At 52.4% G+C, this 24,697-nt stretch overlaps 1 protein-coding gene across 5 annotated transcripts in view; it reads left to right on the plus strand.

Annotated features, from left to right (window-relative positions):
• The first annotated feature begins 5,467 nt into the window (after window positions 1-5,467).
• The window catches only part of SPNS2 (SPNS lysolipid transporter 2, sphingosine-1-phosphate), a 41,410-nt gene continuing 22,180 nt past the window's right edge, over window positions 5,468-24,697 (plus strand). For 2 of the 5 annotated variants that reach the window (XM_060204186.1, XM_060204187.1), the window contains exons 1-2: window positions 5,522-6,032; window positions 21,337-21,402. In XM_060204186.1, coding sequence (XP_060060169.1) covers window positions 5,663-6,032; window positions 21,337-21,402 — 436 coding nt within the window. In that variant the 5' untranslated portion in view covers window positions 5,522-5,662. Of the gene's footprint in view, window positions 6,033-21,336; window positions 21,403-24,697 lie in introns of all 5 variants that reach the window. The other 3 variants (XM_007523077.3, XM_060204189.1, XM_060204188.1) reach the window with 3 other exon arrangements.

Consider the following 24,697-nt stretch of genomic DNA (forward strand, 5'->3'; position numbering starts at 1 on the left):
CTCCGAGTGACGGAGTTCAGTTGCGTCCTTTGTCCGTATCTTAATTAATTATGACCCAGAAACTAATAGTTGGGAGTGGGAGAGCCAGGTGGCAAGTGGCTCAGAGGGCAGAGCATAGGACTTGCATGGGGGAGACGCTGGGTTTGATCCCAGTCTTGGGATCCTTCTCTCTCATAAGATAAATAACAAAAAGAAAGCTCAGGAATATACCGTACTCTTATAAATGTGCAAACCATTATTAAATCACTAATTAAAAAAATAAAGGTTGATATAGGAAAAAAGAGAAGAATAAAGATCAGAAAAAAGACAAGGGTGCTGTAAAGAAGTGGGATAAACCCTGAGCATCAAGACAACAGACATGACAGATTAAAAAAAGAGAAAACAAGGGGGGCCGGGCGATAGTGCACCAGGTTAAATGCACATAGTGCAAAGTACAAGGACCCACAAAAGGATCTGGGTTTTTTCCTGGAGCTCCTCACCTGCAGGGAGGTCACTTTGCAAGTGGTGAAACAGGTCTACAGGTGTCTATATTTCTCTCCCCCCCCTCTGTCTTGCCCTCCTCTCTCAATTTCTCTCTGTCCTATCCAACACCAATAGCAGCAACAACAACAACAAGAATGGGAAAAAATTGGCCACCAGGAGCAGTGAATTAGTAGTGCAGGCACCCAGCCCCAGAGATAACTCTGGAGGCAGAGAGAGAGGGAGGGGAGAGAACAAACCCTAAAATATAGATTAGGTCCATAATAATGATCCTGGGCAGTCCACTGGCATTCTCTCAGAGGTACTTTTTACACAGGGTAGGGAGCCTTCATTTTTGGTAGTCTGAGTCCATGATCAAAGGAGACCAAAACTTCTATAATGTAGTAAGTGTTAAAATGTTTAAATGACAAAATAAGAACTTAGTGTTAGTGGGGACCCAGAGCCATCTGCTCTGAGGTGAGGAAGGAGGGAGGAAGAGAGGGAGGGAGGGAGAGAGGGAGAGAGAGAGAGAGATAGAGCAGAGACAAAGTGTTCTGAGCAAAATTGATGAGGAATTCCTAGGCTGGAGGAGGGTTAGGGGATGGAGGGGCTCCAACAGGTCCCCAGCTTGGCAATAGCAGGAGCAGAGAGGAGGTGCCTGTTCTCCACTTGTGGGTGGTGATCTGTAGGGAGGGTAAACAAAGGGAGGAGGCAAGAGGCACATGGAAGCTAATGGAGGGTGGAGTTAAACAGAGAGAAAATGCCTTTTCCAGAGGGGCTGGGAGAGGAATCTAGCTGGTTTCTGAGTCACTTGGCAACAGACACATACACGATGCAAATAAACACACACATTTCCTGAGCACCTGCTAAATGTCATTTACTCATTCAATCAACAAACATTATCTGAGCACCTCCTCTGTACTAGACTGTGGAGATGAATCAGACATGGTATAGGCCCTCAAGGCTCATGGCCTATTGTGGGATAGGTGGGGGGGGGGGGGAGTGGAATCATACACAAACAAACAGCACGAGTTTGGTTATTGATGGAGGAATACACAGGTTACTTAAGTAGCCCAGAGGAGGAAATGATTGTTGCTCAGGTGGACTAGGGGGTTCCAGGGAGATGTCATGTCTGGGCTGAGTTTCTGAATGACAAGTGAGAGGAGTGAGCTAGGTAGACTGCCTGTTAAGTGGAGCTGGAGTAAGGAAGGGCTAGAGGAGGGGGTTGCACGTGTGACGCTCTCCAAGGTGCTGAACCACCACTGATTTAGGACAAGGGTTTTTGTGTCGAGTGGATGGCAGGGACTACAGACAAATGTCCCCAATTCCCCCACTCCTTGAGGGCTCAGGAAGTACAATTACAAGTGAGTTTAGTTCACTGTGGTGCAGTGTAATTTTAAAAAAAAAAAGACCATCAGAAATGAGGCTGGATGCTGAATGATGAAGGGTTATGAAAGATCTGGAGAAGGAATTATTATTTTAAATCCTATGGCCAGCGGAATTTTATAAAAAAAGATTTATTTGTTTAAATGGAGATAATGAGCAAGAAAGAGAGAGAAAGAAAGAAATTCAGAGCATCTTTCTGGCATATGTAGTGTCAGAGAGCTCACTTGGACCTCACATGTGCAAGTCCTGTACTCTGTCACTGGGCTACTTCTCTTAGCTCAAGGGGCATTTTTTGCCCAAGGTAATGATGGGGTCACATCTGTGATTTGGAAAATTACTGGCAAGCAATACAGAGAAAATGTTTGAATAAGTAGTTTTGACCTTTAAAAGTGTCTAAATGGGACATGAGAGGTTTTGGCTAAGTCTATGAGCAATGGAGACACTCAATGGAGAAGAGAAAGAGAGATCCTTGATGTGGGTAGTGAGGAAGAAAGAGGAGTTCCAAATTATTCCCAGGGTTCCTGTATGATGATACTTTGTCAAGACAGTGATGATGCAAGTGGGGGAGAAATGATGAGTTCAATTTTGGCCGTGCTGAGATGTCTAAGGTGTTGTGAGATGTCTGAGTTTAAGGTGTTGTGAGATGTCTCTGAAGGAAATACGTGGGATATTGAAAATGGACACAGAGTTTGGAGATGAGGTCACATCTAGAGATGGAAGCTTAGCTTTCATGGGCACAAGAATGACTGTTGAGAGGTCAAGCACTGGCGTGAAGCTGCCAAGGGAGGGTACACTGAGTGAGGAGGGGAGAAAGTGAAGCCAGATCCCAGAGACACTCCCACATAGGGAGTTGCTGAAGGAAGCATTTTGAGGGGAGACAATGTTACTCTGATGAAAAGATGTTTTGTGGCTAAGTGCACATGGGAACATGAGAACCTATCCTCCACTCTCCAGCCCAGGATACATGCTGTGTAAGCCCTCGGTAAGAAAACCCACTTTTCTGTGTTTACTCCCATGCTTCCCCAAATAGACTTGCCTTTGAAACACTGGTCACTGATATCCTGTGCCCCATTTGTTCTGAAGTTAGGGCCTAGACTTAATGAATACCTAGAAGCCTCTTTAGCCATCATTGCACTCAGCCTCCCATCATACTCATGAGGAAACTGCTGGAAAAGATAAGCACAGAACGGTGGGGCCATACAGGAAGCACTGGGTTAGGAGGGAGCAGGCACACCTGAATTTAATGCAAGCACCATAATTCATCAGGTATGTGACCCTGGGCAGATAGCTCCTCTGGGCCTCAAGGTTTCTTCATCCGTAAAGTGGAGATAAGAACTCTATGAATCCTATGGGTGATGGTCCTATGGTGTTTCCAGAGGCTCTTAGGAGGCCACTGTGCCTTGTCCATGATCACACAGTCAAAAGGGAGTTAGTTACTAACCTCTCCATTACTCTGCTCTTGGTCATTCTTCATCCCACTCAGGGAGTTGCTTAAAATAGTGAGTGAAAATCACATCAAAGCCCGCCCATAGGGAATGACTGGCAGGGTTAGTTGCTATGCAAGAGCTTCACCAAATTTAAAAGATGCAGACTGGGGGAGATAGCATAATGGTTATACAAAGAGACTTTCATGCCTGAGGCTCCAAGGTCCCAGGTACAATCCCCAGTACCACCATAAGCCAGAGCTGAGCAGTGCTCTGTTAAAACAAAACAAAACAAAACAAAACAAAAACACATTTAAAAGGTTCAAAACACTGCCCTCCTCCCCTCATTGGTGGAATACTCTCCCTTTTCTGGTTGAGGGCTAGAACTCTTCCTGGACAGGGCTGTGCCCAAAAGGATGAGGAGTTTGTAGGTGTGATAAGGAGACCTTGCTGTTTGGCTTCTTCATAACTGGACACAGTCCTACAGATGGGCACTATTTTCTACCTGGCGTGAGGGTCATACTGGGACCCAGTCCTATCTCCACAGTGGACCAAGGTTTTTTCTGGCCTATTAATCACCTGTCATCTTAGCACCCAGCAGAACTTCCCCCATCTGGCTCTACAGGCCTGAGCTCAGCAAGCTGGAAAGAGGCAGTGAGGCAACTTTCAGAATGAAATGTTTTCCTAACCCTCCCATCACAGTCATTCATACCCAACACGCTGAAGCATATTTTTAGTCACTTCACAGAATTTTAAATACACCTCGAAGGCGCCAAGAAACACCAGCCTGGGGATTAACTCTGCTCACAAAAAACAGTGGGGTGGGTGGTGGGGGTGTGCCTCGTGCTGAGTCACCCATTGGCTATGCCATGACTCATCAACACCTTCAACAGATGCACCTGCCCATCCATGGACGTGGAGTCCAGAGCAGCCCACGTTGGGGAGCTGAGCTCCCAGGCCAGGGGAATGTAATCAGAGCCCCGGGTCAGCACCAATCCTCCTGCCAGTGAGCTGCATGGTGTGGTCTTTTCTGGGCTCTGGTCCTGTGCCCCGCCTGTGAAATGCATGGTATAATTCTGGTTTCTCAAGTTCTGTCTAGTTCTAACATTCTGTCCTCAGTGCTTTGTATAAGGTATAGGGTTTTGATGTCAAGCAAAGCCTCAAGCTCACGGATGGGGGAGGGCTTTTGTGTGGGAGTTTCACAGAATCACAACACCTCTGAGATTGGTGAGAGTGGTGATTATGGTCATAGAGATACAATCCAATCACTTTCACAAAATACAGGACTCTTGCCACCTCCCCCCACCCCCACTGGGTAGTCAGACTTCTAGTGTATCTGAACCTCATCCTTTATTTACCCTGCAGGTAGAGGAAACGAGATAAGGAAGAGTTAGGGGTCTTATTCAGGATGTGTCACACACCCAGCCAGACAAGATGGGCTTGGTCCCTACCCTAGCATACAGCGGGAAGTACAGCTATGGCGGATGTGCTAGCATAAAGAAGGCAGGGGACCCGTCTTAATGTCCGCCTTCTGATGGGCCCCCATAAAAGGCCCGGCTCTCCCTGCCCAGGCTGACTCTCTGTGGGACTAGAGTGGTCTCTCTGTGTGCACAGGTCCGGAAAGAGGGTGCGCACGGCTGGATCCGGCTTTCCTTGGGGGATTGGGCAAAATGGGCTTTTGAGCCCAGTGGAGGTCTGGGTCCTGGGTCATCGTGCATTTTGGTTCTTATGAAGACCTCCCTGAACTGATTTAACCCGGTTAGCTGGCAAGTGACTGCTACAGTGGCCATGGGCTTTCTTGTCAGGTGCCCCGGACTGAACCACGCAGTCTCTTCTCCAGGATGTTCAAATGCCCTGACTTGGAGCTCCTTGCTCTCTCCCAGAGAATGCACCAGAAGCCCCTTCGTGGTAGGGAGGAGGGACGAGGGCATTGAGTAGGTACTCTGAGGGGTGCTCTGAGGGTTACAGCTTCCAGCAACCCACTCCCAGCTCTATAGCTCCCCGCACCTGCCCCCTCTCCAGGTCCCCGCGGACTCCGGGTGGCGGTGCGACTCAGGCGTGACTGCGCCCCCGTCGGGTGGGGGGGGTGGTTGTGCCCGCCCCTCGCCCCCTCCCGGGGGCAGCACGTGGGGGGCGGGGCTGGGCCCCGACCGAGGAGCTGATTGGGCGCGGGCCCAGTGGGCGGGGCTGAGCCGCAGCTGTCAGCCGCGGCAGCAGAGACCGAGGCGCATCGGCTGAACATTGGCAGCGCTGCAGAGAAGCCCAAAGTGAAGCAGCCGACCGGGCCTGGCCGGGATGGTGCAGCGGCGACTCCGCGGCGCACACACGCACTGAGCGGGCCCGCGCTGGGCCCCGCGCCCCCCGCGCCCCCCGCCGCCCCGATCCCGGCCGGCATGATGTGCCTGGAATGCGCCTCGGCGGCGGCGGGCGGCGCGGAGGAGGAGGAGGCGGACGCGGAGCGGCGGCGCCGGCGCCGGGGGGCTCAGCTCGGGGCTGGCGGTGGCGGCTGCTGCGGGGCGCGGGGAGCAGGAGTCACCGGAGTCACCCGAGTCACGACCGCCGACGAGGAGGTGCAGACTCTGTCTGGCAGCGTGAGGCGGGCCCCGTCCGGCCCCGCCAGCACCCCCGGCTGCGCAGCTCCTGCCAAGGGCCCCGGCGCGCAGCAGCCCAAACCTGCCAGCTTGGGCCGCGGGCGGGGGGCAGCTGCGGCCATCCTCAGCTTGGGCAACGTGCTCAACTACCTGGACAGGTACACGGTAGCAGGTGAGCGAGGCCCCCACTTAGCCCAAGAATCAGGCCCCCCTCCTGCGAGGTGCCCCGGGAAGCCTTAGGTCCCAGGCCCCCTCCAGCCAAGCCTTACGCAGGGTCCCCAAGGACCCTCTGCTCGGCACAACTGGCAAGCGATGATCCTGGGATCCCTCGGTCCAATCCAGGGCCACCCCTCACGCCCCCACACCGTCAGGGGTCCGGGAAGTCCCCACCCCTGGAGTAGTCCTCTTGTCCTAGCCAGCCCTTGACGTCCCATCCGTTGTCCTCTTCTCTGAGAGTCTCTTCTGCGCCTCTCCGCGTTCTCGCATTCGCGCACCCCCCCATACCCACCTACCCCCCAGCCCGTAGCCGTAGCTCCCCCGGCCTCTCTTCCTCTTCCTCCTGCAGAAGCAGTCTGTCTGTCTGTCGGTTCTTCCGTCCGTAGCCGGTCAGTTCCTTCCTCCCTCAGCCGCCTCCACTCCCCTGCGTGCGTGCGGCCAGTGCGCGCGCCCCTTACGGGTGTGCGCCCGCACGCCCCGGGAGACCGAGTGTGTGCACGCGGGCGGGCGGCGTGTGAGCGCGTGGCTGACAAAGGCTTGGGGCTGCGGGGAGCGGAGGGAGGGGCGGGGCGGGTCCGCGCCTCCTGGGGACCCAGGATGCGGTTTGCAGCTGGCCTTGGCTAGAGGCCTAAAGAAGGTCTCCCCCTGCTTCATGGTTCTTAGGGCCTGGAGTAGGGCGCAGGCCACCAGGGTTGGAGAGGGACTGCTTCAACCACTGTGAGCTTCTCTGAAGCAGGGGTTTGGGGCTGATGAAATAACCGGGTCCTGGTCCCAGATTGGCCCCTCATGTGTGTGTGATGTGACCTTGGACCAGTCTCAGCTTGTTTTTAGGTCTGTTTTCCCATTTGTGACGTGGCTGATTCCCAGGTACTCTGGGGAGGGGGGTGGGTGGGGCTCAGGGTTTCTCGTAGCTTGCTACCTACTCTCTCCCAGTTCTCTCAGGGGCCTGGTGACTGCCTGTAGGGATTTTCCCTAGACTTGGCTGCCTCTGGAGAGGAGTAGAGCAGCCTAGGGAAAAGGACTTTGGCCAACAAGAATAGGCAGGGGGTCCCTGAAGGAGGAGGAGAGCGGTGACTGTGTACCTGGTATGCTAGCCTATCTAGAACTGCCTAGCCATGACTTAGTAAAATCTAGAGCTACAGGGGAAAAGGAAAAAAAAAAAAAAAAAGAGCTAGTGGAAAGAATTTTGGAATATTCTAAAGGCAACTTTGTATCTATGGAAAAAGGAGAACCTTTGCACAAACCACCTGGCTGCTTCCCTCCAGGCCTTGGTGTCCTTAGTTGAAAAGGGTTTTGTGTCAGGTGGAAGGGAAGAGCTCTGATGGGAGAGTAGAGGCTCTCCCATTCCAGCACTCCTGCTTTCCAGATCCTTCTGCAGCAGGGAGATGGAAGTGGGTACCAGTAGCACCAGTTTCCGAGTTAGGCTTAGCTTGATGTGACAAGCATGGATGTCCAGTGCTGTGCAAGGTTGCCAGTCCCTGTCATACATTCTGTGCTGTGCTGCCTGGACCCCTAAGCTTAGGCGCCACTTTAAGGTGGGGGAGAAGCAGCAGACAATGGGAATCTGTAGTTAGTGCGAACTAGATTTGCGTGTGCAGACAAGTAAACTGAGACCACTGGTCCGAGATGGCACAGAGTGCATAGCAAAGCTGGCGTGAGATCTGCCAGCAAACCTCTACCTAGGAAGACATTTCCTACCCTCTCTCTGCTGGGAAATGCATGAAACTGCTTCTGGTAGTGTAGGCCCCCCCCCTTCCCGCCTCCCCTGATTTTTTTTTTACTAGTCCCATACCACCCACTATGACTGTCTCAGGGAAACTGACTCTGTCCAGAGTTGAGAGTAGCATCTGGGAGGTCTGGTGCTTGTCTGCCCCATCCCTCCTTGGGTTTTTGAGTGGGACTATCAGAATAGGGGAACAAGAGAGGACATCTCCTGTGACTTGGTGGAGGGAAATGGAGAATGGTGGTGACAAGCGGTGTGGGGCAGCAGAAAGGAAGGTCCGGAAAGCCCTGTGCAAACAGCCTCCTGGACTTACATCCCTCCCTGTCCCAGCTGGGGGCGGGAGTTCATGCACTGCCCTGCCCCCAGCACACAACATACTGATTTCCTCTCCGGATAAGCCCGGCTCCCTCATTCTTTATGGTAGACTTCCCCACCCACACTGCCCCCAAGTTCAGTTTTTAGGAAGATTTCTTGTCTCTATGGCAACTACCATGATTTGCTGTACTTTTTGGGAAAATGGTCACCCTGGACCCGAGTCCACCTGTTGTTGAGACACAGGTGGGGCTGTGGCTACCCCACTGCTCAGTCACGTTTGGTGTTTGTGCCCCCTACCCCTGGCCCCTGAGATGCAATCTGGGCCAGAGTCTCCCATCAAGGAATGGGGGTAGCTTCCAGTTCTCTTTCTTTAGATCTGTCCTATGCATTTATTTTTTAAAATTTATTTCTTTATTGGGGAATTAATGTTTTACATTCAACAGTAAATTCAATAGTTTGTACCTGCATAACATTCCCCAGTTTCCCATTTAACAATACAACCCCCACTATGTCATTTATCATCCTTCATGGACCTGTATTCTCCCCACCCACCCACTCCAGAGTCTTTTACTTGGGTGCAATATTGTCCTGTGCATTTCTGTGTTCATGGTAAAGACCAGCTTTGTCTAAAAGGACTCTAATACAAGATAGATAATTCCATTTTTTTATTGTGATCACATTATCAAGTACAAACACTAGGTTAGATGAATTAGCAATAGGTTTTATTTAGCTTGATAGATCTGACAGATTTCCACACGTGATCAATAGAGAGACTGCTGCTAATTGAATAGATTTCCTTCTTTTCCACACAAAAAGTCTGATTCCTGAGTGCTTTACACTGACAGCACATGGCAGTTTTGCACGAGCTGGACTTCAACAACCACAGTGACTGGGGAACACTTGAGTGGTCAGCACAGACCTAGAGTCTTTGATGCCAGGGTTCGAATCCAGGCTCTTCAGCTCCCCAGCTGTGTGACCTTGGGCATGCTGCCTGAGCCTACTGTGCCATATTTTCTCCTCTCCACCTCCCGGGCTGTGTGGAATAGCTAAGACTCTCTCTCTGAAGCACCTGGAACAAGGTCAGACGCTGAGGAGAGTTTTGTGAATGCCAGACACTCTTCTTCCCACATCTCTGCTCGGGCTGTGCTCCTTTCTAGATCCTTGTCCATTCTGTTTCTGACAGTCCCTTTTAGGACACCTTCGAGGACCCCTCCCTTCACCAAGGTTGGTCTCCATCCTGGGAATGCCAGCAAGTTGCCTTCTGTGCTCCTGTTCCCAGCACCACTGCGATGCAACTAATTATGGCTCTCCTCCTCCTCATGAGAACCACCTGAGGGCAGTGGGCCTCCGAAGCAGGTGAACCAGGCTCCTGCTCTTGCTTTGCTACCTGGGCGTTGCTTCTGTTGGATGATGTTGAGGTTACCCAGGACTCACCTCCTAGAAACTCCCCTGTACTTTCTTGTGTAGGGAGGGGGCACTAGTGCCCAGAGAATATAGACCTCTCCACCCTGCAACCCCCATACCCTTCCATAGTGTTCTGTTGCTCAGGGGGTTGTGCCTGTCCCCAGCTTCTGTCCCCAAGAATCTAGGAGACTCTGCAGGAAGGGCAAGGAGCCTTCTGGGCAGGTGCATCTCAGCTCAATTGAGCAGAAGCAGCTTGAGCTTCCCTAGGGTACTGGGCACCTGCTCCCCTGGTTCCTACCAGCCTGGCAGCCAGGTGAGGAGGGAAGAGTCCTTCCTGCTAGGGTCCTGGGTGCTCCTTTCTCAATTCTACTTCTTGGTGCCAGGCCTGCTTCTGCCCTGGGCTCCCATATGTAAAGTAGAAGCAGAGCTGAGGGTGTATATGGGGGGCAGCATTCTGCTCCTGGAGGCGGGCCCAGAAAGCAGGGGCTGGTGGGGAAACTGTTTAGGGCTGGGGGGATAAGATGAGAATGGAGACCTTCTCCCAACTTCTCTGGGGGGCATCTGCTTCCTTCCAGAGACCCATTTTTCTCTCCCTTTCATCCAGCCTGAGGCAGATTGGGCACTTGGAAATGGGCGGGGCAGGGGCAGGTGAGGAAAGGCTGAGCCCAGCCTTGGGGGAGTCCTTTTCTGCCAAAGAAGCTGTGACTAGTATCCATGGTAACTGCTCACTAACACAGAGACCCAGCTAGAGAAAGAAACACAGGCCTGGCAGGGACTGGGGGCTTCCCTAACACCTGAGTGGGGTGCAGGAGAGGGCTGCCAATCTGGCATACTTGACTCTTCCTCTCTCTCCCTCTCTTTCTTCCCTCTCTCTCTCTCTCTCTCTTTCTTTTTTTTCTTTCTTCTTCTCTTTCTGTCCAGAGCTGACAAATGGGGACATGGGGCACCATGGCCTTTTGCAGGGTCACCTGAGTAGGGAGAGACCAAACCAAGCCCCAAGCTTGTGGCTGTCTTTGTGGATAAGGCTAGTAAACACCATTTCTACCCTGTCACCCCCACCCCCTTGGGGGCCCTGTTCCCTTTGGGTGGCCCTGCCCTGACCACAGCCACGTCAGCACAACTTCAGGTCTACAGGGCGGAGTGTCCCAGGGCTGCATTCCAGAGCGCCCGTCTGGCAGGACAGTCTGCAGGTGAATGGCTGGGCTGCCTGGAATGCCAGTGCCCAATGACTAACCCCCAGCTGCCTGTTTTCCTTGTCCCTTCTTCCTCCTGGGCCCCTTCTGGCTGGTCCTGCCAGCACTTCTGTGCTCTTGACCTGCCAGAAAAAGGGCCTCAAAACTGGACCAGGCTCAACTCCCACCCCAGCCTGTGCCTCAGTTTCCCACTTTGTGAATGAGGCAGGTGGCGGCGAGTTCCACTCTGGCCTAGGACTGAGGCCACTCTCAGAGCTGCTCAGAGAGGAAGATCTCCACATCCTTCCTCAAAACAGGAAGTGGCTTTTGTTTCTGCCTCCATTTGGGGTCCTAAAACCCTGAAGTGGCATGACACAGAGAAGACACGGGCCTGACACTCAGATTGCTGGGAGTGGGCTTCCATTTGTGCCCTGAACACCTTATGGGCAGAGTTCCTGCTCCTGGCTTTGCCTGACTTCCTGTATTACCCAAGACAGATTCAGAACCTCTCAAAGCCCTGACTCCATGGCAGAGGACTTATCCCTCTCTGTGGTCAGGGTTTCACTCCCAGTGGTAACACAGCCTTGGACTTTGAGTCTACTCACCCCAAACTCTTTTACCAGGTTTGTTCCTCAAAAACTGTACCAACCTACCTGTTTCCAGTTTTTGGTATTAGTGGTGATTTTGTCCTTCCACCAAGAAGTCTTCCTCACTTCTCTGGGCTAAGCTGGACACTTGCCTTGGGTTCTCAGCCTCACTCTGTCCAATACTCATCTGGCCTTAAGGAGCTGTGGAGGGTTCTCACAGACTTGTTGGGTTGACTCAACGTTGCCTTCAGCCCATTCTTTTAAAATGCAGAGGCATGGGTTGGGTAGACAGCATAATGGTCCTTCAGAGAGATTTTCAGGCCTGAGGTAACAAGGTTCTAGGTTTAGTCCCCAGCACTACTGTAATCCAGAGCTGAACAGTACTCTGAGGGAAAAAATAATAAAATAAAATAAAATTCAGATGCATTAGTGAGTTTGGATGATCCTGAGCCAGGCCCCTGTTGCTGATATCAGAGCTGATGGTGGCCAGTGTTGTCCATTTGTCCCAACCAGGATTCTTTCTTTCTTTTTTCTTTTTCTTTTTGCCTTCAGAGTTATTGCTGGGGTTTAGTGCTGGCACTGCTCCTGGTGGCCATATTTTCCCCATGTTATTGGATAGGACATTGAGAAATTGAGAAGGAATGGGGAGATAGAGAGGGAGAGAGAAAGAGAGACACCTGCAGACCTGCTTCACTTTGTGAAACGTTCCCCTGCAGGTGGGGAGTGGGGGCTCGAGCCCAGATCCCTGTGCATGCCCCTGCACTTAGTACTATGTGTACTTAACTGGGTATGACAAGGCCAAGCCCCTCCCAACCAGGATTCTTAATGAGCCGTGGTTTTGTACCTTCAGGAGAAGGTGGTTAGTGCAGTGCCTGTCTGCCTGGCCTGCAGCCTTGACAATGGGGCCTTTTCACCCCCATGCTAGGCAGAATGGCTTCTGTACATTCAGGTCACTGTGGTTGCTTTATCCCGTTTCTTTTACAGATGGGGTTCTTGAGGTGAAGGGCTGGCTCCAGGCCATACCGCAAGGCTATATGAACTGAATGGTGGTCTGTAGTGGGCCTGGCCTTCTGGTAGCTGAGAGGTTGATTAAAGGAGTTTTTTTTTTTTTTCCCCACCAGGGTTATTGCTGGCATTTGGTGTCTACATGACTCCACTGTTTCTAGTAGTCATTATTTCTCTCCCCCCCTTTTTGGTAGAAGAGAGAGAGAAAAAGAGAGAAGAGACCCTTACAGCATTGCTCCACTGCTTGTAAAGGGAGGGTTGGAGGCTTAAACCTGGGTCCTTGTGCATGGTAATGTATGAGCCACCACATGGCCTCTAATGCAAGGAGTCTTTAGGAAGATGTAGCCAAGAGCAGAGCATTTCCATGAGGCTAAGAAGTAAGCAGGGGCAGTGTACTAGTCAGGGCTCGGGGATGGGATCCTACCAACCACCACCCCCAGTCTCTGCCACCATGGAGACCTTGTCACAGTCCATCCTTCACTGTCAAACTTGGTTTTTTTTGTGGGTTTTTTTTTTTTTTGCTGAGTGGGATTCCAGTAAAAAGGGACCCAGTTGGGCTTTGCAAATTAAAAAGGACTGTTTCTGGGGCGAGGTGTTATGATAGGACACACTATTTCTAGTATCCAGGTTGGGGGTGGTTGTTGTAGCATTTTGTTTTTTTGGTTTTTTTTTTTTTTTGGGGGGGGGCGTTTGTTGCTGGAGTGTTGTAGGGAAGCCAGGCCAGGTTTGGGAGCTTGTAGCCAGCCCAGCTTCACTCCTGCCTACTTTTTCAGCCTCTGTCCCATCACTTTATGAGTATCAAGTTCCCACCCGAGAAGCAGGAGCAGGAGTGGCTGGGCTCTGGGCCACAGAAGCCACACACCAGGGGAAGGCTGAGGTTCAAGAGTCTGGCCCCATTCTGAATTATCTTATCTCTCTCCACTCTCTTCCCTCCAGCCCCCCCCCCCCCACACACACACCTTATCTTAGGTCTGTGGCCACAAAGTCCAGGCCTTTCAAGGGGTCCCCTAAGGGTGTGACCACTTTGTCCCTGGGCCCTGATGGTCTTGGGAGTCCCCGAGGCACAACAGGGCTGGGGAGGCAGAGTTTGGAAAGGAGCGGCTGTGCAAAGCCCCCAAATTGCTAAGGCTGAGCCTGGTTCCAGGAAAGCAGGCCCCAAATGATAGACTAGAACCACAGGACAGAGGCCAGGCCTCCTGCCCCCACCCACTCTGGGTTTAGAGACTTGAGGGGAGGAGGATGAGCTCTCTGCCTTAGGGGTGCTTCCTCTTCAGGGATGGCAGGGTCTTGGGCAGGCCTCTTGGGTTCAAAGGGGTACTCCAGTTCCCACCTAGAGTGCTCTTTAGAGGCTAGGGTGGTTTTTTTTGGGGGGGGGGTTGGGGGGAGGGTTTGGGGCCTCTCTTGAAGGGCTGAGGTTCTGGGCCTGGGGCCCTGATGCTAATGGTCCCTGCAGAGATGCCCAGGAAGCTGTGCTGACATTAACGACCCAGATTTGCAGGTCAAGGGTCAGGGAGCTGGTTTATGTAGAGCAAGTGCAACTGAGACCTGGGAGTGGACCCAGCAGGGATGTGAGGAGATGCTGGGCCACTTCTCAGTGGGGTCTAATACTCAGAGGAGGGGCCAGATGCTCCTGGGGGACACTCAGCTGGTCCCTGGGAGATGGGGACAAGATTGTACCCTGCAGAAGCTCAGGGGCAGGCAGCCAAGTGAGGATGTGAAAGCTGGGTCCCCAGCTCAGGGACTGCTTGGTTTGGTCTCCCTAGACCAAAGATGGTACCAGCAATGCTGGGCTGTGGTTCCCCGGCCTTAGCCACCCAGAGCCAGGTCAGCAGAGCTAGGCCCTCAGGCCCCTGTAATTACTGGGGCGGGAGTTGCAGCCCAGTGTTGGAGCATGGGTGAGACTTCCAAAACTTCCAGTTCTGAGGCTTCCACAGGGGAACCAGTGTCCCTCTGAGAGGGACCAGTCAGTGACAGGCATGGTCTATCCCTTCAGATCCCCAGGACTTGTTTTTCCCAGCCACCTGTCTCCATTTTGGAGAAAAGAGCCATGGAACAGTAATTTTCTTTTATTCTCTGGCCGTAGCTGGGGCAGTGTCCTGCTCTACTAATTAGTGATTTGTGCTCGCATTTATAAAATATATTGATGACTTATAAGCCTCACAGCGACTACATAAAGCAGATCTTCTGTCTAAGGCATATTACAGAAGAAGGAACTGGTACAGAGAGAGCAAGCCACTTGCCTAAGATGACACAGCAGGGAAGGTGGAGAAGCCAGGATATGAGTCCGGATGGTATGGTTCTGGAGCCTGCAGTCCCAGGAATTCAGTTTAGCTGCCCATTTCTCTGTCAGAGACAAGCTGCTCAGGGGAATACAGTGACTGCTGGTGTTTGGGGGAATTAAACCGAGCAGCAGGTGGCCTGTGCTGATTGTCCACACATAAGAGACCTCAGGACCGTGCTTTTTCACCCTTGTATCTGAGGTTGTCCTGAGTGGGTGTTCCCAAGCACAGCGTGAGCTTCCTTGTATACTTCGCTCTTTGAGGGGATTCTGTGATACTAGCGCATTGGGCTTGGTGGGGGCAGAAGGGTGGAAGCTAAGAGCTAAGAGCGTTGGACCCAGGGGCCAGCAGTCAGGGGGAAGTGACTTAGTGTCTGTGACCAGCTGTCAGGGGAGTTGGAACTGGGCTTCATTCAGCTCTAGGGAGGGCACTGCTACAAGCAGAGCTGCACAGGAGGAAGTTGGGAGGCTTCCTGCTACCTGTGGCTTTGGATCTGAGTCCTGGATGAAGCAGATCTTACACATGGTGGTAGCCTTAGAAAGATGCCATAGCTGTCCATCAAGACTTAGAGTTGGGGTGGGGGTAGATAGCGTAATGGTTATGCAAAGAGACTCTCATGCCTGAGGCTCCAAAGTCCCAGGTTCAATCCCCTGTACCACCATAAGCCAGAGCTGAGCAGTGTTCTGGTATTAAAAAAAAAAAAAGGACTTAGACTCCTGCAGCTGTTGTGTGGAGGAACACTGGGACTTGAGACTGTCATGGCCAACCATTTCTAATCACCCAGGTGGTGTGGTCACTGGTTCCTGAGTCTGCCCCCCCAAAAGAGTGATCGCACAGCCCAGAATCACCTCACTCTCCATTGCTACAAGTCTGGGTTTCATATGGGCAGCAATGGGGAGCCACTGAGTTTTACTGGACTGCCACACATAGTCAGCTGACACATACAACAGTCTTAGAGCAGTGACTCCCTTGAACTCAATACACCTATTGCTGTAGTTTCTGGTAGTTATTACTGAACCAGGCGCAGGTCCAGTGGCATTGTAGATAGATGCCAGCTAGAGGAAACAGCCATGGGCCATGGTGTTAGCTGCTTCAGTCCAGGTGGTGTCAGTAGATGGAGAAAGGTTTGTAGGATCAGTCTGTGGAGGTTACTGCTGGCTGGGCTGGGAGAGCTGGAAGCAGAGAGCTCAGGGTCAAGGTGGGAGTCAGGACTCACCCCTTTGTGTCTGACCTGGGTAGTGCCACAGCACCATCATGGAATGGGGAGCAGGGGTGAAGCTGTGGGGTTGAAGTCTGGGTGACTGAGACACAGAAAGGTAAGGTAGACTATGAGGCTAAGCCACCAGAAAGCAGCTGATCTCAGGGGCTGACAGAGGTGAGGATGTGGACTTGAGGAAGGGAGGTGACTGTTAAGGACTTTAGCTGTGAATGGAAGTAGGTGGAGAAGAGAAGGGTTTTATTTACTAGTTTATAATTAATTTTTTTTTTTTATAAAACAGAGAAACATGTAGAGGGAGACAAAGAGGGACAGACAGATACACCTATAGCACTATTTCACTGCTCGTGAAGCTTCCACCTCTTATAGGTGGGGACTAGGGGATTGAACCCGGATCCTTGTGCATGGTAGTGTGTATGCTCAACCCGATGCACCATCTTCTACCCCAGCCAGAAGAGGTATGTTTGTGACAAAAGCAAGAGGGTGCTAAGAGGACAGTGCCCAATCTGGGGGCTAACCTAGGGCAAGATCTCTGGGAGATAGGAGGGCTGGATGGCCAAGAGCAGGGAACAGTTGGCTTTGGACAAAAGGAGAGACCCTCAGGGGTTGGGGCAGGTTTGACAAAACTGGGGTCAATATATGAGCCATCTCAGGTATCCTGCTGCTTCAGAAAGCTCTCTTGGCCCAAGAGTGAGTGAGACTTCTGCAGTCAGAGGTGCCACAGTTACATATGGGACCATGGATGCCCATCTGGGCATGGAGAAGGTGAATCTGTCTGTGGGTTTGAAGAGACAGCCTGGAAGGGCCTGATGGGCAGCTGTGGCAGCAGGGTACCTGGGGGCTGTGTCTGGGCTGCAACATCCCCCCACCCCTGCCACCTCACCCTGCCTGCCCAGGCTGGTGGGACTGGTGGAGTGGGCTGGGCCTGAGCTGTAGGAGGCTGTTCCTGGGCGTGAGGCCCATCCTGTGACCCACCAAACCTCAGCCTCCAGGAAAGAGGCTAAAAATAAGGCTGTGGTGGAGAAGGAAGGGGGTGTGTGGGCCCAAGCAGGCTGGAGCCCAGAGGAAAATCTGAGATGTCCTGGCTGAGCTGCCATGACACACGCTTCCCGTGCCAGCGGCCAGTGGTCTCACCCGCCTGTGGTCATGGCCCTTCCAGGCTTGTAAGAGGAAAACAACCCCTCAAGGCTTAGGAAGGGCCTGACCTACGGCCTGAAAGCCTTGATGTGGCCCTGAACCTTGGAAAGGTTCTCTGTCCTTCTACTTAGAGCTCAGGATATGGACCCTAGTTTGGGCTCTTGAGGGTCTTGAGGTGGAGATGTCTAAAGTTTTTTATGTCTTGGGCTCTGGACATCTCAGGGAACCTGCAAGCCCATCTGAATATGGAGAAATGTTTCTTCTCTTTACTAGGCACCTCTGTAATAGAGGAAGTCAGGGAAGGCTTCTTGGAGGCAGAGGCAAACACCAGACTTAAAGTCATGGAAGAGGCAGTGCAATGTGCTTTGCCAGGTGGCTAGGGAGTACCTCAGGCAGGAAGCAAGAGTGTTTTGATTTGCTATGAAGACATATAATGTCTTAAAAAATATTTATTTATTTGCTTATCTGCTTTGCCATGTGTGTGACTCAAGTTTGAGTCTGATGCCCATGACATTGGAGAAAGGTTCAGTGCTGCAGTGTCTCCACCCTCCTCTCTCTGTTTATCTACCTCTGTCTTTATATCTGACAGAGTCAGCCTGTTGGCCTGGGAAGTGAGTGGTGCAGTAGATAAAACACTAGACTCGAAGCATGGGATTCCAAGTTTGATCCCCGGCATCCTATGTGTCAGAATGATGCCTAGTACATCTTGTTTTCCTCTCATAAATAAATTTTTTTTTTAAAGTTAGCCTAGGGAGCCAGGAGGTAGGTAGCACAGCAGGTTAAATGCACATGGCGCAAAACACAAGGACCAGCGTAAAGATCCCGTTTCAAGCCCCTGGCTCCCCACCTGCAGGGGGGTCGCTTCATGGGTGGCGAAGCAGGTCTGCGGGTGTCTATCTTTCTCTCACCCTCTCTGCCTTCCCCTCCTCTCTCGATTTCCCTCTATCCTACCCACCAACAACAACAGCAATGACAACAATAACAACAACAACAAGGACAACAAAATGGGAAAAATGCCTTCCAGGAGCAGTGGATTTGTAGTGCAGGCACCAGCAATAACCCTGGAAGAAAATAAATAAATAAATATAAATAAATTTTTAAAAGTTAGCCTAGAGTGGTGAATCCACTCTATTTTTTTAAATATTTATTTTATTTATTTATTCCCTTTTGTTGCCCTTGTTGTTTTATTGTTGTAGTTATTATTGTTGTTGTTGTTGTTGTTGGATAGGACAGAGAGAAATGGAGAGAGGAGGGGAAGACAGAGAGGAGAGAAAGATAGACACCTGCAGACCTGCTTCACCACCTGTGAAGCGACTCTCCTGCAGGTGGGGAGCCGGGGTTCGAACCGGGATCCTTATGCCGAACCTTGTGCTTTGCGCCACCTGTGCTTAACCCGCTGCGCTACAGCCCGACTCCCCACTCTATTTTTTTTTCTATCTATTTATTTTGAGAGAAAGAGAGAGAGGGGGGGGGGGGCCCTACTAGGGTAAATGTGGACCTGGGCCCTCACATATGCAAGTCCTATACTCTACCCACTGAGAAACTCCCTGGTCACCACACATAATGTCTTTTTTATTTTCTATTTTTTTTATGAATGACTTAATAGTGGTTTGCAAGATTATAAGATTATAGGGTATAGTCCACACTGTGCCCCTAACCAAAAGTCACTGGTGATGTTTTCATGGTAACCATTTGATATGGTCTCCTTCTGAGAATGTGAGCGTGTGATCACTGCAGACCTGTGCGGGCCCTGGGCTGTGGATGGGATCTGCAGTGCAGGCCTGTTTACCTCCCTCTGACTCTGCCTAGCCTCTCTCTACCTGATATCTAGTTGGTGACGGTTCCATGTTCTGGTGAGGACCTTGGCGAGGGCCTCTACCTGCAGAGGCTCATGGTCTTGTAGGGGAATCCGGCGGACACTCTACCGCCTATGTGTCCCATCCACAGCCACTGTGGGTCAGCTGTGTGCTGGAGACCTGGGGGGGGGGGTGTAAGAGTGAACCACAAGGAGGCAGTGTGGGCAGGAGAGCATGCTTTGGCTTTGACAACAGAGCTGGTTTTGAATCTTACTTCTGATACCTTGTGTGTTGTGTGAGAAGTCACTTCACTTCTTCTTAGATGGAGGTCTCCTCATATGTAAGATGGAGGTGATAATTAGAAATGCCAGCAGAGGTAGAAAGGCTAGAAACCTTCTCTGCAGAGCCTCACACAGAACCTGGAATGTGGCAGGCACCACTGACGAGTGACTCTTCGAGCTCCATCACCGTGGGTCCTGGGATTCATATCCATGTCCCTGTGCATCTTCTTTGTGGAAAAGTGACTAAACCCTAGGCTGATAAGTGCCGAAACAAGGGTGGGAAGGGCAGAGTGGGGATAATATGAGGGTTGTGGTGGGAGAGGGCTAAACTAGGGGAGACTTCCTCCATGCCCCATCTGCCTGTGTGATGCTAGGGGGGGCGGGGCAGGACTAGTGCAGCCAACAGGATAAAACAGGGTGGGGTGTGAAACTGGGGTGACTGGAGTGTGGAGGGATGGGGGGTCTGAGAAGTGAGGCCAGAGGGAGGGATTGACAGGACCTCACCTGCAGCCCTGTGGCCTGGTGAAGGGCCTGGGTCCTCCATCAAGCACCAGGGAAGCCTGGGTGATACTGACACGAATTAATTGTCAGGAGGGAAACAGAGACACTGGCTTGGGAAGGGGGTGAATCTTGGGGCTGGGAGACAAGTAACTAACTCCTTAAGGTGGGGCCCACATGTACCTCCTGCAGCTGCTAAGGGAACGCCTGACCTCCAGGGCCAGGTCGGGGCATCTCAGGGGTCTTCCTTGGTGATCCCATCAATCACAGGCCCAGCGCCTGCCCCTGACTTCTGCCTTCAAGATCCGCCTCGGTTATTAAGTCATTAACTGGGCCCCACACAGCCTCATCATTATGGGTAATTATGGAAAATCTACTCTGGGCATTAACAAGGAGGAGGCCAGCTTCTCTGGACTGCTTGGACACCAGCCTGCAGGTCAGGCCCTGAGCCCCAGGAAATCGCTCAGTACAGCAGTCCTGGCTCTCAGGACACAGCACTTCACTGGCCACCCTCCCGTGTCCCCGCCCCAGCCCAGACAGGATCCTGACACAGTGCTTGAAATGCCACTTTTGCCTGCTGAGCCTGTGGCCCAACCTTCTCTGCCTCAGCTTCTTCACTGGCATAGTGGGATAAGAGAACCAACCACATGGGGTTGTGCCAGGAGGAATGGAGGGAAGCATTGAACACTCACACACTCCAGCCATCCATGTGTTTACAGATGACACCACGCCCAGCTTCTCAAAGAGCTCTGGGAGGCCCCTGAAGGCAGGGTCCATTTCTTTCCTGTCCCCTGCACAGGGAACTCCAGACTAGCCTTGTCTTCCTCTTTCTTTCCCTTTCCTCCTTGGTGCAGATGTGCAGTGGGATGGCCTGGGGCCCCCCCAGCTTATGGTTTCAGAGATAAGCGGTATTGGTGGGGGCCTGCAGGGCGGGGGTCTGTGCTTCCTCAGAAGCTGTGGCTAAGGGCTTCCTGTCAGAAGAGGGGCTCAGGGGGTGACCTGTCTGTCTACTGTGAATTGTTCTTGTTTTATGCCCCCTCCACCTGGTACAAAGCCCTAACGGGAGAGCAGAGGTAGGTGGGACTTGGAGAAGGACAGGCTCAGCTTCAAGGGGACCCCTTCCCTCCCCACCTCACCTCCCCAGAAATCTGCTCCAGAGCTTTGCTTGCCCCCCACTGCATCTCCTCTTCCCAACTAGAAAACTGAGTGTTCCTAGTGGCAGTCTAGGGGACAATTGATGTGGTGTGTGTGTGTGTGTGTGTGTGTGTGCGCGCGCGCGCACACACACACACACACACATGTCCTTTGCATGTGTGCAGGCAAACAGCTGCGCACATGCGAGTGCTGGCAGTGAGTGCTCTCTGTTCTTTCCTTGGCTGGAGCCCCCCAACCCTGTACCCCCTGCACCACCCTCCACAGCCCACCCCTTTGTTCAGGGGCTGCAAACCTGCTCTCCATTGAAGGCAGAACCCTTGTCTATGCCTCAGGTCCCAGCACCAACATTAGGCCTGGTCCCCACGTGGGCAAGAGGCTCAGACTGACAGGAGGCTTGGCTGCTCCCCCTGACTGAGTCCCCGTGGAGGAGCCTCAGGACTCTGCAGGGACTGAGGAGGGGTGGGGTCCTATTCCCAGAGTGCACACAGAGGCCTCATGGGGATAGGATGGGAATGTGGCCTCCAGGGTCCCCAGTGACCTGGTTAACCTGGGCAGGGTGGATGGTGCCAAGGTAGGCTCTGCAAAGTGAAAGGAGGGAATGGGCTGAGCCTGGGGGTCACCTGGTGGTCTGGGGAAGAGGAGGCATCCGGATATCAGGTGTCAATAGTAAACACCCCCGTCTCTTCTCCCAGGCGTGCTTCTTGACATCCAACAGCACTTCGGGGTCAAGGATCGAGGAGCCGGCTTGCTGCAGTCAGGTGAGACCCACTTGCTGCCTTGAGCCCCTCCCAGGTCTCCCCCTCATCACCCAGTGGCCACACCCCCCCATGGCTCAGTCCCTGCTGGGCCTGACTCTCAGGAAAGAGCCTGGCATCCCACTGTCACCACTCCCAAAGTCACCACTTCTCCAAGCCACTGTTTGTACACCAATAAATAACATCTGCTCTGAGGGGCTGAGGGTTGGAGTTGAGGGAAGAGGAGTACAGTGTGGAGTCCCCAGCCTCCTCAGGACCCAGCGCTCCAGCTTCTGTCTGGAAGCTGTGACAGGAACTGCTTAGATCAGTAAGTCAGCTGGACAAGGTCAGCAGGGCCTTAGTGGCCCTGCCTATGTTCTACCCACCCTCGACTCTCCTTCCATTGCCATCAACTTGGGAATCATCTCTAAGATGTCAAAGCAGACAATTTCACGTGCTTAGCCCCAGAGTCAGTCACGCATTCTTTCTTTCTTTCTTTCTTTCTTTCTTTCTTTCTTTCTTTCTTTCTTTCTTTCCTTCTTCTTTATACTTTATTTATTTATTTATTAGATAGAGACAGAGAGAAATTGAGAGGGAAGGGAAATAGAGGGTAAGAGAGAGTGCAGCCTTACTTCACAAGTTGTGAGGCTTTTTCCTTGCAGGTGGGGACCAGGGCTTTGAACATGGGTCCCTGTACACTGTAGTGTGTGCACTCTACCAACTGTGCAACAGCCTGGTGCTAATGAAATATATATATTTAAATATGTATTTTAATATATTTAAATTAAAATATGTTAAATTTAAATATATATTTAAACTTAAATATATATTTAAATTAGAGCATTATTCAGCTCTAGCTTATCGTAGTGTCAAGGATTGAACCTGGGGCCTTGGAACCTCAGGCATGGAAGTCTTTTGCATAACCACTATACTGTTTCCCCCAAACCCAGAGCCGTTTTTTTTTTTTTAACCAGAGCACTGCACAGCTCTGGCTTATGGTGGTGTAGGGGATTGAACCTGGGACTTTGGAGCCTCAGGCATGAGAATCTCTTTGCATAACCATTATGCTATCTACCCCCGCCCCCCAGAGCCATTCTTGTATTAAGGACAGGACCCTGAGAACCTAAGCCCTGGGCTGGACCTGGGCCTGAGGTTTTCTCCTCTTCTTTAGGGCTCCAGCCTTCTCTGGGTAGCAGGGAGACAGGACTGGAGTCCCTGGGGTGTGTGGCATGTCATTGTGCTGTTTGTTCTCCCAGCCTCTCTGCTCCCACAGCCAGGGTCTGTGTCTCCCTGCCCTTCTCACTCCTGGACCTGAACTCCTGTTTCCCTGGCCATGTCTGCAGCAGGATGTTCAGGCCTGGGCAGAGACTGAGAGCTGGCTCTTAATCCCAGGTGCTGACATGTGGCCTGTTCTCTTGTTCTCTGCTGTTTTTCTAGCTGTCAGGCCCATCAGCTGCATGGGGGGAGTGTCCATGGTCTACATTCCAGGCGGTGAACCCCTTCCCCTGCTGCAGCTCTGCTGGGAGGGAGGGGTGGGGCAAGCTGGCTCTGTCCAGGAACCTGCCTGACCTGTCTAGGTGGCATTCCAGCACGCAGAGTGCCAGGCCTTACAGTGCTGTTAGCTATAGAAGGCTATGGCCCCTCAGCTAGGCACAGCACCTATCCTCATTTCACACATGGGGGGGGGGGGGGTCTCTACGTGCTCAGCAAGGGGGTGTGACAGCCCCAGAGTTCAACTTTCATAGGTGAGAGCTGACCCTGCTAGGACTGCAGCCAAGGCCAGAGTGCAGCTGCAGACACCTGCTCCCTCCAGGACCTGAGTCCCTGCCCCTCACCTGGGCCTCTCTGACTGGGCCAGAGCTAGTCAGCCAGCACCAGGGCCTGGAACAGACCCTCCACCCCCTGCCCCAAAACACCCCAGCCTCCTGGGCTCTGTCATAACTGCAGTGACTACTCTTTCAGCCCCAAAGACAGACAGAACTGAAGGCAGATGGAGAGTGGGAGGGGGCGGTGGCTGAGCTGGTGAGGAGGGAGCCTGTCACCCAGGCTGCTGAGTCACTAGGGACCCAGAGGAGCCTCATTCCCTCCTTCTGACTGATCCCAGGTAAGGCTCTTCCCAGCCTCCTTTCAGCCTCCACTGAGTGTGGCAGAGGCCAGTGCAGACACTCAGTGGCCCTAAGGTCACAGCACAGTCCTACTTACGTCTCAGACTGCCCTTTTGGCTGCTGACCTGGTTGTGGGCAGGCACCATCTGCTTTGATTTGTCTTCCTTCAGGGCTGGTGAAATAGCTCACTGGGATAGTGTGCCACTTTGTCATGTGTGTGACCCCGCTCAAGCCTGGTCCCCACCATATGAAAGGAAGCCTTGATGCTGCAGCCTCTTTTATTTATTTATTTTACCAGGGCACTGCTCAGTTCTGGCTTATGGTGGTGCGGGGCATTGAACCTGGTACTTTGGAGCCTCAGGCATGAGAGCCTCTGCATAACCATTGTGCTATCTACCCCTGCCCTTGCAGTCTCCTTTACTCTCTCTTTCTGCCTCTCTGTCTCTACTTTTAAAAGAAAAGGGGTGGGGGAGGTAATCCGTCCTCCTCCAAGCTCCCCTTGTCAGCTTCACTTCCCAGAATGAAGGAAAAGGGGTCAAGATAGGGGAAATGACTTACTTAAGGTCTCTAGAAAGAAACTAGCAGACCAGATGGCTGCAGTGCTGGTGAGGCTTAGAGCTGGCGCGCCTGGCACTTAGCATTCTCTACGTGGGGCTTCTGGGCCTTGGTGAGAGTTCCTGGCATCCTAGAGACCATGTAGACCTTGTCTCATGGCCCTCACCCCACCACCTATTCTGGGCACAGCTGGGATTGTTGCCCAGAGTGTCCTCAACTCTTCATCCACATGAGCCAAGAAGCCGGTAGAGTTAGACCAGGATGTGACTCAGTGGGCAACCAGGGAAATCACCTAATTGGCCTGGGCCCCAGACACCTGTCTCTTCCCCAACCCTGATAAGGTCTAAATCAGGTGGAGGGCGCCAGCCAGGTGTTGGTGCTTGCCCAGATCAAAGGCCCTATGCTGAGAGCCTGGTTGCCTGCTTATTTGTGAGCACCAGGGCCTACTGGGTTGGGAGACAGGCTGGGGGGTGGGGGTGACTGAGGGTTAGGCCTGGGCCTGCCCCCGCTGTTTTTCCTTGGGACCAGGGCAGACATGCAGGCTTGGGAAGAACCATTGTAGATTGTTGTCAGCATAGAGCTGGCCCCCAGGTGGCCTCTGGTGGCCAGGAGTCAGTTTCCGTGAAAGCCCACGGCAGAATTACAGCTCTTGGATCTTG

Source organism: Erinaceus europaeus, chromosome 12 (assembly GCF_950295315.1).
Source record: "Erinaceus europaeus chromosome 12, mEriEur2.1, whole genome shotgun sequence".
Lineage (NCBI taxonomy): Eukaryota > Metazoa > Chordata > Mammalia > Eulipotyphla > Erinaceidae > Erinaceus > Erinaceus europaeus.